Source organism: Poromitra crassiceps (assembly GCF_964638095.1).
Source record: "Poromitra crassiceps genome assembly, chromosome: 5".
NCBI classification, from domain to species: domain Eukaryota; kingdom Metazoa; phylum Chordata; class Actinopteri; order Beryciformes; family Melamphaidae; genus Poromitra; species Poromitra crassiceps.
The window spans coordinates 45,232,013-45,251,088 of record NC_139642.1 but is presented as its reverse complement, the minus strand read 5'-3'; the positions used below and the strand labels follow the sequence as shown (position 1 = coordinate 45,251,088).

The following is a 19,076-nucleotide window of genomic DNA, read 5'->3' as shown; positions in this document are numbered from 1 at the left end:
GGAGTTATTTGGCAATGGGGCGAAAGGGACAGTGCCGTGCCTCGGCATGCCCTACAGCTTGTGTGGTATTGAAAGCTGAATATTTGGCTAAAGTCCCCCTCAGTCATCATCCTCAGCCTGAGCCTGTCACCACCGACACCCCTGAGAGGATGCTAATCTGTAGGCAGCTCACGACACACTGCATGCCACAGCTTCCATGCATGGAATAATAAGACCCTTTTTTTGTGATGTAAATGTTCAAGGGGGTTAAAACACCCACCAAAGCAACAAGGTGCTTTCTTTTGTCTGCTGGAAAAACAATCTGAATCTCCCTGTTGACATCTGTTAAAATGGAACTTGACTTCATTGAATAATTTATTATGCAAACATCACAGTCTCCTTTAGATGGTTACATTGGATAGGGTCAGAATAGCCCTGATGTCCTGATACCCTTGAATTATGATTAAATTGCTTTTGGCAGAAGAGCGTCTTCACTAAGGCTGCCTAATGAACCATTAAAATCCCACAAGTCAGTTGCATCAGAACCTGTGTTTTTATCTCCAGGCTTTTAGCAAATGATACCTGAGAGTCGATGACAGGATAAGTCAATGCTACGTCCTTTCCCCTCTGTTTCAGAGTGGGCTCCCAGCAATGAATGTGGAAATCCTGAGTCAGTTCGCTTCTCCGCCAGTGCCCAACCTGCCTGGCCTGGCCATAGGCATGGCCCCTGTCATGACCCAACACCAGCAGCCCATGATGACCCAGCCCCCGGTCTCCATGGCCATGCCCACACCAGCACCACCAGTCATGGGCATGACACCTGCAGCTCCGCCTCAAGCACTCCCCAACAACAATTTCGTCACCAATTTCCCCCCAGTACAGGTAACAACATATCCAAGCTTTCACTTCTGCCATTTTCTATACATCATAAGGCTCATCTTTGGGACATTCACTAAGACACTCATTTGCAAATTATTTTATTCGGGTTGCCAAATAAATTTGCTGAATTTCTTCTGTAGTATTTTATTTAAAACTTATATCTTAAATATTGGTTTGTTTTACTGATGAGAGGGGGGAAATGAGAGCTTAATTTATCTAATTTATAAAGTATTTAAAATGAAATGTGTACTATTTTGCTGATGAGAGGAAAATGAGAGCCTTAACTCCGCCTAAATGCACAAATTATTTTCATTTATAAAGTTTTATAAAGTTGAACATGTTTTCAATAACACGTGCATAAAACAAAGTTGTGATTTATCAAACATATTTCGAACTTCGCATTGGCTGGTTTATGTGGTAGAAATCATTAATTATCTAAGCCAGTAAAAGATATTTCTTGGATTTCATTTACTCTCATTCTGTCTGTGGGAAATAATGTGGCTTCTTGCTGAGAAATGACCTTTAGTCCTCCCAGACAGATAAACATGAATAACCTTGTGGATGTTCCCCGGTGTATGAATACATATTCCTCATGTATCTATCATTGTAACATGTTCAAATCAGAACTCTGGTTTTCTATTCTTTTCATTCTACGACAAACAAATGTTATGTGACCTTGCATGTCAGCACTGTTCCAGTATAAAGACATGAGACTGCATGATGCGCTTGCTCTTTCTGGGAATAGTTTGTCATGTTTGAAAAGTGGGTCCCTGCACTAAGACATTCTTCACTTAGGGAACCAAAGCCGAGGACGACGATTTCCAGGACTTCCAGGAGGCTCCCAAGCCAGGAGCCGGAGACCAGGCCTTCACAGACTTCCAGGGGGGGTCAAGTGGAAGCTTCCCCACCACCATCGCACCTCAGCAGCAGAACAGGTACACGCTGACACAGAGACTCGGCGCACAGGGAAGATGTTGAGTTTATAATGAAAGAAATATGCAGTTTCAGGACCCGGAATTGTCTTTCTATCTGTATTCTTCTTCTCCATTTGGAGAGAATAATATGTAAAGAGTATTTCGGTGATGAGGCTCTGACATTCAGCGCTTGGCGGTTATTTATAGGTTAGTCATTCTGCATAGTATTAGGCCATGTCCACACGGAGACGACTTTAGGTGTATCCGCTAAAGTTTTTTGTCATATAGCCGTTTCGTCCAGATGGAACCGCGTTCTGGGACTATACGTTCTGGCCGTATACGCTAATTTTTCAAAACGGGTCCCAGAGTGATTAAATCTGAAGACGCCACCCTTGCATTTCCGTGTTTACAACCCATACGCATCTTTCCTGAAACGATGACGCCATAGCCCCACCTCTCTCCACCAGCAACAATAACAATCATTGCAGTAACGTTCGTTACCAAATAATATAAAAATTTGCACAGCAGTGGGGATCTTGCAGCAAAATATAATGCTCCTCTATTACCACCGTCAGCAACAAGTGGACACGGAGAACAGCGTGTAGCCTACAACATCCTCAGGGCTCCACACAGCTGACTCTACCCATCCACCCCTCCCCTCCCTTCATCGGATATTTCCCAGAAGGCTTAGCGGCGGCTACATTTTTACAATAACACAAACAAAATCAGGCTTAACGTGTTAGATAGAAATTATATTTATTTTTAATACAACATGCAATTCTGGAATATTTTAATATTGGACAAAATGAAATGAAATGAAATCTAAACCCTGAGTGTAACCAACATACTCTCTTGCCCTATATATAGCCCTCGTAAATACAACGTGAATAGGGAAGTGAGAGGTTTGAGGAACACGCGGTTGCACTGTGATGTCTGTGATATCCGCTCGTGTCCACTCCAACAAGACTTTAGCTTACTTGACGCGACTTTTTCCAATAAAAACACATTTATGCCATGAGTTTATATAATGTATATTTATGTTGCATCATTTAGCCTGTGCTGTGATGTGCAGGAGCGGCCAATACGCTGGGATGTGTTTGCAACATGTCTAAAGATCATGGAAGTGGATGATATCAGGAATGTCACCGATAGTTAACGTTCTATATTGTAGGCTACAGGGAGACCATCAGCCCTGCAGGGCTGATGAACAGCAGCATGCTGAACAGCTCTGCATTTGCCTGTATACTGTAGGTTTCATCATTTTATTCATGGACATGGCAAACCTCCCCGCAAAGCCAAGGGTTTAAGCTGCTGCTACAGTGAGATACACATTATAGACTGTGCGCCCCTAGAGGTTGTATGCCATTATTGACGAGATTGTCTTTCTCTGTTATTCTACAGCGGTTTCAGTGGTTTCATGTGGATACACACATTTCTTGAAACGTTTCCATGTTTATGGAAAACTTTTCTGAAACGAAAAAAAAAAAGATAGCTTCCGTCTCCGTGTGGACATGGCCTTAGTGTCTCCTGCCTTGTCTGTCTTGGGAGCCGTACAATCATACACAGTCTCTTAATAGCTTGTAATAGCCTCCCCTGCATAACAATGTCTCTGGGTTTATCTCTTAATGAATTGAGTTCAGTGGACAGTAGATAAGCTCATTTTCTAAATATTCCTTTTTGAAGCCAGTGTGGAGAGTCTGTCGTGTCTCAGTGAGGGAGCTGAAAGGCAATTATCTTCTGAAAGACAAAGAGAACGCACAACTAAAGTATCTCACATCTGAGCGGCGTAGTCTTTACAATTCCTTCCCCTGTCTCCCCCACAAAAAATACAATGTAATGAGAATCCCCCATGGTCTAAGATCGCTGTCTAATTAAAAGTAAGACTGAAAATCCCATGTTGGATAGTCAGCCAGAATTGGCAGGCATAACTTATTGTCAGTTTGTCTGGCCAAGAAAAGGCTTTGAGGAGATGATATTAGCTGGAAAGCAGGCTCTATTGTTCCAATGGTCCCTTGTTCTAATCCTTCTTCTTGGTTTTTGACTCTTACATTATCGGATCAGCCCCATACATTAGCATACATGCGTACATTCTTGCATTCAGAATCAGCTTTAGCTTTAAGTATGCAAACACATACAAGGAATTGGGCTCCGGTTATCTTTGCTCTCAAGTACACACAGAGTACACAAGTACACGCATATAGAGAAAAGAAATGAGAAAGAAGGTTACACATAGTCAAGGCGATCATTCTTAGTCAAACGCATACAGAAAGAAGAGGCCGAATGAGAATATTTTCTGTCTGTATCAGATGCATTTTTTTTATCTCCCCCCCCCCCCCACAACATAATAAATAAAAAAAACACTACAACACCATGACAACACAATACATTGTTACACAAACAAAAGAAAAGAAAAGAGCAAGGAAAAAAAAACAAGAACCAGAAACAAAATGACCAACAATACACATAAAACGCATAGTAGTACAATAATGAAACCCAGCTCAATCCGGTAGGACACCCTCAACAACGATCAATGTCCCACTCCTCAGTGGAGGAGACTCTCTCCCAATTCTTGTGGTGGTGCACCCTACAACCGCCTGCAGCCACCATCGCCTCCAAAAGAAATTGGCCTCTCACTACATAAGAAAAAAATAAATCAATTCAAGTCTGTTTGGGAACTAGCTTTAAAAAGATCAAATCAGGTGCATTGTTAACATTTTTCATACACAGTGAGCTTCATAAGAATGTGGACAATGCATTGAGGGGGGTTTGAGGTTTTGGATGGGATATATGTGACCATAGAAAGGGTCCGCTATTATATGAGCATTTTTTCAGCCATATTTCAGAAGCACTGTCAAGGAACTACAAGCCTTTTTGTAAATGGTCCTTCCATGAGCATTAGAACATATCGCTGATGGTCCTTATCATTTGCCTGTGATATATTTACAGAAGAATTATCCACTTATATTTTCTGTAGTTCTGCCCAAATTCTTTTGGCAGACCAAAAAAGCAGTAATATGGGTAAAAGTACCCTCTACTGTCTGGGCTTCAGTCTCCTAGTCACCATAATGCTCAGGCCTCCAAATTGGCAGAAGAGGGAGGCAAAATCTTTAACAAGGAAATCTGTCACTGTCCAAACTTTTGGAGCTCAGTGTAAGTGTTCAATCAGCTCAGCCAGCTTACGGGGATTAACCTCTAGTATTTAACCCCACTCTCCCTGTTGACTGGCTATAGCTATTGTGTCCCTGCAGTGCACCTACAGTACCATACTGACTCCAGTGTCTGGTTCTATTGTCTCTTTGCAGTGCACCAGCCATGCTGACTCCAGTGTCTGGTTCCTCCTCGTCCTCGTCCTCGGATAAGTACGCCGTCTTCAAGCAGCTCTCTGTGGACCAGCCTGCAGAACCCGCACCCCCCGCATCAGGTACCTCACCTACATGGGGTGTACGCAGTATTAGGAACAATGTCTGCCCTCTCCATGAAATGCTCTTGACCAGGTAGATCCCGGTGAAAACAATCATCCCATGTTGATTTCACACGTTAAATCCACTTCAGTCTTGAATGGGAGGACACTGGTTAAAGAAATTTTCCAAGAATAAGTTAGATGCAGATTGTGCAAATGAGAGTGCCACTCAATGTTGGGAAGATGTTCTTAATTATTTAGTGTATTTTGCCTCTCTGCTGTAGAACAACACTTGCCTGCCTGTCAAATGTGTTTTTCCGTCCATACTTAGCCCAGTGGATTTGTTTGTTTCTTTATCCCAACCCAGATTCTGGAGACAAATACAGTGTGTTCAGACAGCTCGAGCAACCAGCCGACAAGAAACCAGTCGGTAAGAAACTCGTCCTCCCACCTGGTGCTTTGGATGAGGGCGTCATATGCATGCTCTCTCTCATAAGCTGTGTTTCCATTACAGTTTTTCGCAAAATAATTGCGATATTTCTACAACTTCGACAATGTACAATTGCAACTTGTAGGCGTTTCCATTGAAGTTGATTTGAGTGACGGCGCACACACCTGAACGCAATTCCCCGTTACCAGCAGCTGCCACAGTGATTACGCACGGGGATCTGCCCCATATCCCGTCCCCTGCATGCTCAAATCCAACCAATGGTCAATGCAAATCACAACATGAAGTTACAATGCATATAAACGAGCCTGATTATCAATTCAAAAGAAAATAAGTGGCAACATGTTGCTGGCTGCGGTGAATGCAGTGAGCGCAACAGAGGAAAAAAGGTAGCCTAATACAACTGGTCCGATTTAGAGATGGAGGGGGGAAAAGGCTGATTTGGTGCAATAATCTGAATGTCGTGTATTATAATTATAACATTGCACCTGAAACGTGTGTAATGTATTACTCACAGTCACTGTATTCACTTCAGTCAGCAGCACCGCACCGGTGTGTGCTTTTCATCCCCTCATCTCGCCGCTGTGCCAAATGCGCGCACACAGGCAGCCTGTCACCATGGAGCGATTTCTGCCATTAAACATTATCTATTTTCCCCGGCTCCGCTTTTGCACAACACTCGTCTTTCTGCTAGGTAGCGTTGCTTCAAAGTTTTCCACTTGCTGTGGAGGTTTTGCCACGGCTTATTGAACCCTTTCTCCATAATTTTCCTTTCATTTTCCGCTCCTTTTCCAAAGGAGAAGATGGGTCACATGACGTGCAAATGCAGAAAATGTGTTTCCATTACACTTTTGCGATAAACTGCTATATCGACACGTCTGAAAAACCACCTCATGAGAGCGCAAAAACTTTTTGCGATATTTGGGAGGTTTTTCAAAATTTACGTGTTTCCATTACCCAATTTCTATTGCGATATTTAGATTTTGTGCATTTCTGAGGGTAATGGAAACACGACTATATACATGCTCGATCTCTTTCTCTCTCTCTCTCTCTCTCACACACCCATGCACATGCTTGGTTTCTGCCCCCCCCCCTCTCTCTCTCTCACTCACACACACACACACACACACACACACACCACACAGATGCTTGCTTCCTGCCCTCCCCCCCCCCTCTCTCTCTAGCTCTCTCTCTCACACACAGACACATACTCTCTCTCTCACACACAGAGACACATACACTTAGCAAATACATTGTCCTCTTTTTACTTCTCTGTTCCTCAGCCAAATCCCCTTGGCCTCTCCACCAAATGACAAAGAGGCCATAGCGGGCTCTGAAATGGTCCCTGTAAGCAACAGATGGCTCGAGGACGGGAAAGACCTTCACCAACAATATCGCAGCCACCTCTGTTGTCACTTTGCTTTTCATTGATCGAGAAGAGAGTGAAATTGGCGTTACATTCCCTCAAATTAAGCATTGTATTATGGATATGGCTATCGTTTCGAAGTCAATACAATGCGGTATACTATCTTGCCATGTTTACACTATCTGCAAAGCGTTTTGTTTTGTTTTGCAAGCGTTTAATATTGATGTAGGTATGTTTCCTGCCCCTGTTTCACTAGAGCAGTTTGCGATGGGGACAACTCTCACACCTCCAGTAAGTCTTGGTTTGCGGTGACCTTTCCTTGGCACTGTCAGGCTCCATCTCTTTAATGAGCCCATTAGTTTCCTCTTTTCTGCCGTACAGCAGCAGTGTGAACAGATTCTTGATTTTAGCCCGTGCATATATTAGACCACAGTGGTTTAGCATCGGCCGAACCTCAAGAAAACATACTCGCCTTCTTCCACTGTGATTTTCCACTGCTATGCCATGTTTCAGAAATTGTGTGGTTTGAGACAAAACTATTTTAAAGTCTTTGTAATGTTCTCACGGCACAAAATGTCCATCTTAAATTTTAACTGAAAGCACTTTTTGGCATATCTGATGAGTCAGATTTTTCTCATGTGTGAACTGCAAAAAAACAAAAAAAAAAAACAGATGTTATCCTTTAAAATCTGATACAAGCCACTTTTGTATGTGGTTTGAAATGTGTGTGTGTGTGTGTCTCTCTCTCTCTCTCTCTCTCTCTCTCTCTCTCTCTCTCTCTCTCTCTCTCTCTCTCTCTCTCTCTCTCTCTCTCTCTCTCTCTTCAATACAAATAAGATTTCGGGGCATCCCGGTGGCTCACCTGGTAGAGAGCATATCACAAAGGCTTAGTCCTTCGCGCGGTCGACCCGGGTTCGAATCCGACCTGTGATCCTTTGCCACATGTCATCCCCCCTCTCTCCTGCCCTTCATGTCTATCTACTGTCCTATCCAATAAAGGCAAAATGCCACAACAAATAATAATAAAAAAGACAAACGATTTTAAGATGGAATATGAGACTAAATGACTTGTTAAGATGGACATTTTTTTGCAGAATAGCTTACTCATGTTCAGTACGTTCAGTCCCAGTTTGGTCAGCTGCATGGTAGTAGTGGGGATGTGTTTCTCTTTAGACAGTGTTGCTTTGTTTGTGCAGTGACGTGTGTAAATCTTTGGACACTGTGTGGCCCAGCAGCACATTTCCGCCGGAGATTGGAAATTTACCATGAGCATTCACACTGTGACAGAAGCATAACTAATCCACCCCTCGCTTTTCTGAAATGAGAAAATCCTGGCTGAGGCAACTGAGGCTATTTTATTTTGCCAATGTCCATTCTGTCTATCTGCCATGTTAAATGTTTTTTAATTGCCTTAAAGTGTTCTGTTTGGTTCACAGGGGAAGGATTCGCCGATTTCAAGTCTGTCAGCGCTGATGATGGCTTCACAGACTTTAAAACCGCCGACAGCATCTCTCCACTAGACCCTCCAGACCAGGCCAAGATCTTTCAGCCTCCTTTCCCTTCTACTTTCCCTACCTCTCAGTCTCTACAGCAACTACCACAACAGCAGCAACAGCCAGCAGCCTCTCTTTCTCAGCCTAAAAACCCTCTTAACATGGCCGACCTGGACCTTTTCTCTTCTATGGCTCCCTCTGCCCCAGCCCATGCCCCCGCCGAGACAAAATCCAGCACGTTCCCCTCTGTGTCTGTGCCCCCCTCTCTCGTGCTCCTACCAGGTGGAGCCAAGCCCCCAGCGGGAGGGACAGACGACTTTGGGGACTTTGCCCTGTTTGGCTCCTCCTCTGACCCCGCCCACGGTCCAGTGGTGGGAGGGGCCACAGCAGCACCTCAGGACGACTTTGCAGACTTCATGGCGTTCGGCAGCTCTGGAGGGGAGCCCAAAGGCGAGGGCAGTGTAGGCGTGCGAGAGGGCAGCGTGGCGGGGCGGGGCGAAACTATGGCTCAGCAGCGCCCTCCGCATGGCTCGGACAGGTATGACGTGTTCAAGCAGCTGGAGGGAGGACTGGCCTACGACGATGCCAAGGAGAGCTGCGGCGGCTCCTTCTCCTCGCTCAGGAGCGACGCGGACGACTTTGCCGACTTCCAGTCCTCGAAGTTCTGCACGGCGCTCGGCGCCTCGGAGAAGAGCCTGGTGGACAAGGTGGCTGCCTTCAAACAGGCCAAGGAGGACTCCGCCTCCGTCAAGTCCCTAGACCTCCCGTCCATCGGGGGGAGCAGTGTGGGGAAAGAGGACTCTGAGGACGCGCTCTCGGTGCAGCTGGACATGAAGCTGTCGGACATGGGCGGAGACCTGAAGCACGTGATGTCGGACAGCTCTCTGGATTTGCCGGGTCTCTCGGCCCACCAGCCCCCCGCTACAGGTGAGGAACTAGTGCGTTTGCTCTGGTGAGGCCCCCCATCCAGTCACATGACACACACAACCAATCCCAAGGCCAACCGTGGCCCCTCCTCCTCAGTGCCCAGTTAGGCCCACTAAACCAGGGGGCAAAGGGCAAGTAATGAGGTCCAAATTGAATTTAATTATGCTCAAACACTCAAGACAAATATAGCACTACATGAATAACATATCATATTCGATGCATCATAACTTTCATTCCACATTTCACCATTCATCTCAATATATTGATTTATTTGTTTATTAATTTATCTATTTATTTATTTGATGGCTTCGTTCCATTCTCCCTCCGTTCATTCCTTGCCATACTTCCCCCACCCGACTCCCTCCCTGCACACACTAATTTAATTGGTAATTATAATTATGAGTGACATATGTATTTGTGTGTTTTATCACAGACAGAAACGACAGGCCCTGGCCCATGCCTCTATTTATTCAGAAATGATGAGTTCCTCGCGAGGCTGTGATGGCAGTCATAGTTCATTGACGAGGTCCCGGCGAGCGTCTGTGTGGCTCGGATAAGCTCTGCGTTTGTCATGTCCGTGCTGGCGTAGCAGACATGGCTCTTCCCCTCAGTACCTTTTGTCTCCACAGGGACAAGGGACAAACCGACTGTGCGTGTTGTCGACACGTCGAGCGATGCGAATCAAAAAGCTTGAATACAGATGGTTTCGCACATTATGCCAGAGGCATTATCTGAAAGCCATCATTCACCCTTCAAACTGCTGAAATTTGGTTTGTGCTAAATCACAAATCCAATCGTTTTGAAGAGTTGAAAATGAAATGTTACCTGTGAATAGGAGACTTTCTATGCAGGAACAAGCTATTTTTAAGCTGGGCCAATGTGAATGGTTGTGACAAAAAGAGTTGTCAGGTGCACACACTAAACAGTGTAGCTGGGTACACTACACAAAAAGAGTTGTCAGGTGCACACACTAAACAGTGTAGCTGGGTACACTACACAAAAAGAGTTGTCAGGTGCACACACTAAACAGTGTAGCTGGGTACACTACACAAAAAGAGTTGTCAGGTGCACACACTAAACCGTGTAGTTGGGTACACTAAACTTATGCTGGAGTGTCCGGGTGTGAGTGTGTGCTTTTCTGTTTGTCTGTATTTTCAGAGTAGCCATGCAGTATTATTTGGATCACATGGCCCGCTAATTATGAGATGTTTAATTTCCATAATAATGTGTTGGCATTTTGTGCCCTACCTCACTTCCATGAAAGAGGAGCTCAAGTTTACCTTTAATACACTAGAGACATACCTATTTGGGGGTCATTTATGAATGAGGAATCTATATAATTTGTGTAATATTCAGGCACTCTCCATGTCACCACACCATATCTCCATGTCAGCACTCCCTCTCCTCTCCAGTGGTCATCATTTATTCATGAAGCATCTCTCCTGCCATGTCATGTCTCACGTTCCACCTCACACATTTCAGGTTGTTCCTTGTCGTAACGCAAGACAGCATTATGCATTTAGTTCATACTTGTGGACCTAACTGTCTGCATGGGAAGCCGTTGTTTCTTAAGTATCTCAACATATCAGTTAATTATCACTCGCACAAAATGGGCACATGTCTGTCGTCATATCATTTCATCCAAGGAATTGACGATTACTTTTTCTTGTTCAGAAGAAATTATACATGTAAACGTCCCCATTGCCTTATTTCTCAGTTCCTGTGCAATGGTAGAATTGTGTTTAAACAGAAATGGACTCCTCAGTACCGAGATGATGTGTTTAAACAACAGGAGCTGCAGCAAAACGGTTAGGCTACTGTTGATAAGATGGCGACGGCGCCGCCCGAACTAACATTGATACATTCCGAAGAAGCTTTGACCCTACAGCCTACAGTAATGGCTGCTCCACGTTCTGTTTCCTGTCACCCTTGTGTTCAGTGTTGTTGTTCTTGGAGAGCTCTAGGTTCAACCTGTTGAGAACATGTAGCAGGCAAAGCAGTTTGAGCACCTCACCATGCTTGCACTATGTTCCTGGACATGTATGTAGGCTAATCTTAAAGAGACAGTATTTCTTTTGTGAGGTTCCTTTTTGAGTCGGGAGCACAAAATAAATCTAAAATTTTTACTTTTGATTTCTACCATTATATATGGTATTCCAGCATGAATGATCATGTGTGGGTCTACGGCCTGGCTCTCCGAGAACATATTGGATTTAGTATTACCTTTCCTGCCTTGCTTTTTGCTGCAGTGTGCCTGCCTTTTCAATTTGTGAAATTGACAAGAACATATTATAGGATGCCATTTTATGCATAACAGTATTGCAAGTTGTTTTTATCCCAGAAAAGAAATGTATACATACAGAATACAGATTTAATAGTGTATTTTTATTACTGGAATATGAGCTCTTATTTTGAGACTAGACAGACTCCTTGATCTTGTTGTGATTTGTCAACTATGTAAATTAAATGTAGCTTATTTAGTAAGATGTTCATTAAAATATTTTAGCTTAAGATTCAGAAGTAAACATTGCTGTCCTGAGTAATACTGATGTGCTATTATTTAGGGGATCATAAGGGTTTGTGCGCATTAGCCCTGCTATGACAAACAATCACTGTAGCAAGAGAAAAAGGATACTGTCTCTTTAAATCTGTTTAGCATCTGTGATTGGACATAATCAAAGCCCTTTCTACTATGTCAGGTGTAGGGAAGGATAGCCCCCTTTGCTTTTCTGTAACCCTTTGAGTGCTTGAGAAAGATCACTTAATATGTTTATCGTTTACATTCAGATCAATGGATCTCTATGATCTCCTGTCCATATTTCGGCAATAGAATGTATGCTATAATGAGTACGGGTCCAAATAAATACCATTGCTTAGTTGTAGCATGGTGTAACACTGGACTGAAAATACCTTACTTCATAATAGCCTAATTGCAAAAGATGGCAGATCTTGAACTGTGACTCTTCAGTCGTCACTGTCCCTCCCATAGTGCAGTGTGCACAGCACACAGGCATTTCCAAACGAGCATTGATTTATGGATGCTTTACCGACTTTACCCTGTGGGGTGGGTAATGATGTCACTCCAAATTGACCTTTATACACCCTGTCCAATCAGTCATATTGCAGAGAATCCCTCAGGTCCTCAAAGGGTTAATGCATCCTTGAGCTTGTTCTTTGAAATTATCTTTTCAACCTGGCTTTTCCACTGTTCTGTATTCTATTCTCTTCCAAAAACCTGTTGCTTTACGTCCTAATAGTAACACATGAAGTGTATCTCCCCCAGAATTACTGATTTCAGTCTGTGAATGTGCCTTCTCATTCTGGTTTCTGCTTCTAGCCTATATTCCAAGATTATCTTTGTTTTACCTTTTCGCTGTTTATTTTCTTCCTTTCTTTCTGACTCTGCATGCCCTTGTATTCTAAATGAATGAAATCTAATTTTACAAGTGTTAGTTTGACAAACCTCTTGTAATGATAGACCTCTTTCACAGTATTTTGTGACCTTTCTCTTCCTCTCTCTACTCATGTTGTCGTAATAAATATTACTATTGGTATTGCTGAAATGCGTACCGTCTTATTTCCTCCTGTCCTTAACCCTGAGAGGCCATATATATACTGTAGTAATGATCTAGTGACACAAGGCTTACAGCACCAGGTCCTTGTCAATTTCACAAATTGCTTCTTGTATCTGAGGATTCTGCCAAACAATATGATAAGTGGGGTTCACCCTTGTCAGCAAGTTCATTGTGTGTGTGTGTGTGTGTGTGTGTGTGTGTGTGTGTGTGTGGTAACATAGAAATCCATCTCAAACTGTGTTCTGTATACACAACAGTACAGAGATGTAAAAACAGAAATTATCTTTATTGATGTTGTTAGTGCAGCTGCATGTCATGAAACAAAGCCTTCAAGTAGCATTTGGGTCCACAGACCTACTGCCATTGTTGTTAGCGAAGCTTGTTTGCCACTAATGAGAACTCTACATGTCACACAGCCATAACAGAGGAAAGGTCCACAGCAACATTTTGTCTCAGTGCCAGTTAGGGATGCACGATATATCGGCAATCATATCGGTATCGGCCGATGTTGGTAATTTTTTAACATATCGGTCATATCGGTATCGGTCAGATGTTGCAATGTTAATATCGGTTATCATTATCAGCCAAATTCTTCACATTGATATGAAATAATGCAGTAAATCTATGATTTATGGGCTTTTCCAAAAGGCTTTGCAAATAAAGAAATGCATAACTTTTTCAAATTCAGTGTTAACATGTGTTTTTCAGTATGTACAAAATGTGATGATCATAAAAATTTGGTTTTATACAGATCATATCGACATCGGTAAATATCGGTTATCGGCCATAACAGCAATGTTAATATCGGTTATCGGCATCGGCCAAAATTTTCATATCGGTGCATCCCTAGTGCCAGTGTTCTAATTGAGTCGAGGCGGATTTGGACTCGAGTCTGAGTCCTGCACTTGTTGGACTTGAGCAGTAATGACTTGGACCTGAGCAGTGATGACTTGGACTTGAGCAGTGATGACTTGGACCTGAGCAGTGATGACTTGGACTTGAGCAGTGACTGAGGACTTGGACTTGAGCAGTGATGACTTGGACCTGAGCAGTGATGACTTGGACCTGAGCAGTGATGACTTGGACCTGAGCAGTGATGACTTGGACTTGAGCAGTGACTGAGGACTTGGACTTGAGCAGTAATGACTTGGACCTGAGCAGTGATGACTTGGATTTGGACATTCATGCATTCGGACTCGGAATCGGAGACTAACTCGAGGACTTGTTAATTGATAAAGACTTTTTTTAGGCCCTAATCATTTAGCATAAGATATTGATAGCTATATCAATATTGTGACTTTAGTTTATTCAATTTGGTGCAAGGGCAGACATGTGTTCCACCTACATGGATTCACACTTATATTCAGTAACTCCGGATTCAGACTCTGACTCGGTCTCAGCCAGGTAATGGGGACTTGACTTGACGGACCCTTCTTTGATGACTCAGATTGGACACTGGGGACTCAAGACTCGACTGGTTCTTGAGATATAAAGAATTGACTGCAACACTGCTTAGTGCTTGATGTGTCTCAGTAAGCCGTCAGTCATTTCCTTCTCACAAACAACATGCTGCATAGACATCACAACTGCTTTGCCCTTTCAGGAGATAATTGACTGAACTGAGTTCTCAAAGAAACAGGTTGGGAGAAGCAGTACATGGCCCCATATGTATTACTGTCACAACAATATGTATTAGTCAGTTGCTAGTATGAATATGGAACATGCACCATCATAAAGTGCTGGGTATCTCAACAGTGGAAGCAACAAAAATATCTGTGATTGTCAGTCCTCACAGCTTAAATTGCAGAATATGGGCGCGGGGGGGGGGGGGGGGTTGGGTTTAAAATATATGAGATCTCATTCGGGGCTTGAACCCCTAATCAGACCCCTCGTTCCCTCATCCCCTAATGAGAACCCTTGTTCACTTTCCTTCTGCCGCATTGGCGCAAATTCCCATGAGTTGGTACATCGCAGATAGAGACATGAAATTTGGCCCATTGACAGAGATAGTTAACTTATTGGTATCCATTTCTAGGTCCAAAAATATGAACCAAATCGGCCTGAAGGTGGCGCTATAATTAAGGTTTTTACGTTAAAAGCGATAACTTAAACATAAAGTCAAATTTTCACAAAACCCGTCTACAGTATATATATATAGGTGACCATACTCTACAACTTTGTAATTTGGACCCTCAAGGACCACCTGAAAAGTTTGTGAGTTATTTCAAAAGTTGTGATTTAATTTATTTATTTTTTACATCTAGACCGATCATCACCAAATGTTTTCTGTAGTATCTATGGACCAAGCTCTTTACAAACTCTAAAGATTCGAATTTCTTAAGTTGAGAGAGCGTGCCCTGGCAGCTAAAATGTCGTAACTTCATGACCGATTGTCCAATCATCACGAAACGGATGCACACATTATTGTCACGAAAATGACAATGTGTGCAAAGCTGTTTCAAATCGTGTACAGTAGGGGGTGCCACAAATGCAAAAAGTTTATATCTCGTAAATCAGCTATGTGGATTTGTACGAAATTCGGTTTGCACGAGTCACTCCTTTCACCTCAGTCCTGGCATCCTCCTGATGTCCTCAGGATTTCCCTCCTGACGCACACTAGCTGACACACTAGTCCTCAGAACCACTAACACGGTACCATAGCCAGCACCATAGCTCCTGTATCACATCGCTAGCTTGTCTGGGAAGCTAAGCAGGTTTGGCTGTGGTTGGTCCTTGGATGGGAGACCACCTGGTGCTAGAGCAGTGGTTCTCAAACTTTTGTGGCTTCAGTACCCCCTTTCCCTGATTTCTGAATCCAACTACCCCTTTACCCATACATGTTGCTTAGAAAACAGCAAGAGAAAACCGTAGCATATAATGCAGTGAATTAATGATAACTCATTCTTTAAAGAATATCATTACAACATAAGAGAGGGAGCGAAAGAGTTGCAATTAGTGCCTCCTGAGCAGATTTCATTTCATTTATTTTCATGACTTAAGGTACTTACACATCGGGAGCGTTTTTTCCGTGCGATTAATTCGCACGTCAATAATATTTTCTGACCCTATATCAGTCAATGCAGCCGTGCATACCAACGGCAAAGTTTCGCTGAGCGTGATTGCGGCATTTATTTTTTCGAACCACGGTCGATTTTTCAGAAATTCGCTTCCGACGTGTACACATCTGTGGCTGTGATTGACAGGTGGGTCAAAACTCGCATCGCAATTTCGTGCCGTATATTCGCATCGCTCTTGATGTGTAAGGACCATTATTCATACATCGCTCAAGTACCCCCTGTAGTACCTCCACATAACCCTAGGGGTACACGTACCCCAGTTTGGGAACCACTGTGCTAGAGGCTTGAACCCCGGACCTGTCATAGCCTCTTGGGCTGTATTTGTTCTTTGTTATTTATCACCATTGATTACACGCCCTGGCATCGATGATGCTGTGATGCTGAGTTGGACAAATTGCCATTGCAGGAAACCTTATTTCACTTGCACTGTAAATACAGTATGTCACAGTTCAATACTGTAGTTGGACAGAAACCTTGCTGCCCTGCCAAGGCTCATTAGTCTAGCACCTGTCATTTCAGCATCTATGCTATTCCTAGGAACCACTGGTATGTTTGTGTTTTACAGAAGGAGACGACATGAAATTTGACCCTTTTGGAACATCAGCCCTCAGCAGCCTGGCCAGCTATGACTGGTCAGACAGGGAGGAATGTCTGGCTGGTGATGCCAGGAAGCCGCAGGGCCTGGCCTCTTTAGCCCCCGCCCACAGGAAGGAGCTGTCCTTCGGTAGCACCGAAAATATCACCAACACCAAGATCACCACCTCCTTCCCTACTGAGGACGGCTCATCGGCAGGCGACAAGTTGGAAGCTTTCGCTGACTTCGGCTGCGGTCAGCAGGGCGGCGGTGACGACGACGACGACTTCGGGGACTTTGCGAGTACCATTTCTGAGAAGTCTGACTCGCCGGCCGCCACCGCCGAGGCCGGCTCCGAGGGCAACCAGAGCGAGGCCTCTGATGACTTCGGGGCCTTCCAAGCCGATAAGCCCAAGTTTGGCAAGTCTGACTTCCTCAAGGCCAGCTCTCAGGCCAAGGTCAAGTCCAGTGAGGAGATGATCAAGAACGAACTGGCAACCTTTGATTTGTGCGTTCAAGGTGAGTCAAAAAAATCTTCCAGCTCATGTTGTTGTATATTTTGTTGTTGTCCAGCATCAGTCACTTGGGGTGTTTTTCTTCTATTCTCTTACTAAATGTGATGTTAAAATCTCAAGTCAACTGCATCCGATCACCGCGTTTTGAATTATAATTTTGATGCAGCTGAGCGATTCTAAGCCACTGGCCCTAATGTGGCATTGCAACACAATCCGTATCACTCGCCTCCTCAGCCTGTGGAGCATCTGCGCCCACCCCACCGCCACATGGTAGCTCCATCAGATCTGTAGTGAAGCTGTCAGACATTAGATGGCAGTGTTGCGATTACGGCCCTGTTCCAATGGCTGACTGGTGAGATGGATTAGTACAGACCAGCAAATCCATGAGCAGAAATTAACCGTATCCACTTAAAGGCTGTTCATTTTTTAACTGCCGTTTGCTGGTTTTATGTTCTACGAATAATTTATTAGCATTTCCTCCAGTGTGATAAAAGCTTGTTTGCCCAATAGATTCTTCTCCCTGTGCTGGATGTGATTAGTCTTAATAAGAGGGCTTTATAACCTGATCATCATAGTGGGGTGGTAGGGCGTTGGGGGTTATGTGGGCGGTCGGGGTGGGTGATGCATGTCTGCATGGGGGGTGGAAGGGTAGGGGGTAGATTACCTGTCTCTGTCCAACACACACACACACACACACACACACACACATACTCACTGTTCCCCCGCTGGAATAGTCTGGGTGTAGCATGTGTTTGCCGCGCTACCCTGCCAGGATTTGTTCGCGTCTGTGAGTCCCTATGAATTATTCATACCTGCGTTGCCGTGCGACTGTTTTGTACATAATTAGTGTTTGCCGCAAATTAAGTATTTGTTTATGCCGTTCTTGTCCGGGAGGAATTAGCCACAACAGAATGGAAGTATAAAAGCCCTTGGTTATATGATGGCAAACAAACAGGTGCATATCTCAAAATGAGCCGCCATCACCATGGGCTGCTGAATTGATATACAGTATAACAGGAATGTTTGTCTTCAATTTGGTGTGTTTGTGGTTCTCTCTTAACAGTATGACATTCTCTCTCCTGTCCTTGCCTCAGGCTCCCACAAGCGCAGCCACAGTTTGGGTGAGAAGGAGATCGGCCGTTCGCCCCCGTCCCCCGCACCAGAGCACCCCTTCAGAGACCGCTCCAACACCCTGAGTGAGAAGCCCGCCCTGCCCGTCATCAGAGACAAGTACAGGGACCTGACAGGGGAGGTGGAGGTGAGGCCGCCAAGCGCTGCTTGTCACAGCCGTGCTAACTGCACCACCTGTTAGCGCTGTCATTATGCTCCAGATGCTCTGTACATGGATTTTAGCACACTTATAGCTGGGGATTACAGCTCCTCCGATGTTCCTTTGTATTCCTTTGAGTGACTCTGGTTTGTTGTTTCAGGAGAGCGAGCGCTACGCCTATGAGTGGCAGAGGTGTTTGGAGAGCGCTCTGGAGGTGTGTTTCCGTTTACACTGCTCACGGCTCTATGGTGTGATTGTTAATTGAGACAGTGACCTCTGACCTGTGCTAATGAAGTGTGTAAACAATTCTAGGAAAAGCACTATACATCATCATCATCAGTATATAAATGGGAGCTTGGGCTCTCTCTGTTTGTTTCTCTGTCCCTGTCCCACAGTGATGTCATAAATGACATCATCAGTGAATTACTCAGTGATGTCATAAATTATATCATCAGTGAATTACTCACAAACATCAGTGAATTACTCGCACACACAAGGCTATAGGTTCAGTGATGGTGTCACTGATGACATCATCAGTGACTGATGTCATCAGCGATGTCATACATAGGCATTGTGACATCATCAGTGATGTCATTTACTGAAGCTACATCATCATGAGCTACTGTTCTAACAGAGCTGCCCAACACAGCAGCCGAGCT

At 44.1% G+C, this 19,076-nt stretch overlaps 1 protein-coding gene across 4 annotated transcripts in view; it reads left to right on the top strand.

The window, feature by feature from the left end:
• The window catches only part of synrg (synergin, gamma), a gene marked incomplete at its 5' end in the record, with an annotated part of 45,928 nt that overhangs the window by 15,669 nt on the left and 11,183 nt on the right, over positions 1–19,076 (top strand). For all 4 annotated transcript variants that reach the window (XM_083637545.1, XM_083637544.1, XM_083637543.1 and 1 more), the window contains 8 exons: positions 616–861; positions 1,654–1,793; positions 5,075–5,193; positions 5,540–5,602; positions 8,423–9,406; positions 16,624–17,151; positions 18,242–18,405; positions 18,578–18,631. In XM_083637545.1, the coding sequence (XP_083493671.1) occupies positions 616–861; positions 1,654–1,793; positions 5,075–5,193; positions 5,540–5,602; positions 8,423–9,406; positions 16,624–17,151; positions 18,242–18,405; positions 18,578–18,631 (2,298 nt within the window). The remainder of the gene's footprint in view (positions 1–615; positions 862–1,653; positions 1,794–5,074; positions 5,194–5,539; positions 5,603–8,422; positions 9,407–16,623; positions 17,152–18,241; positions 18,406–18,577; positions 18,632–19,076) is intronic.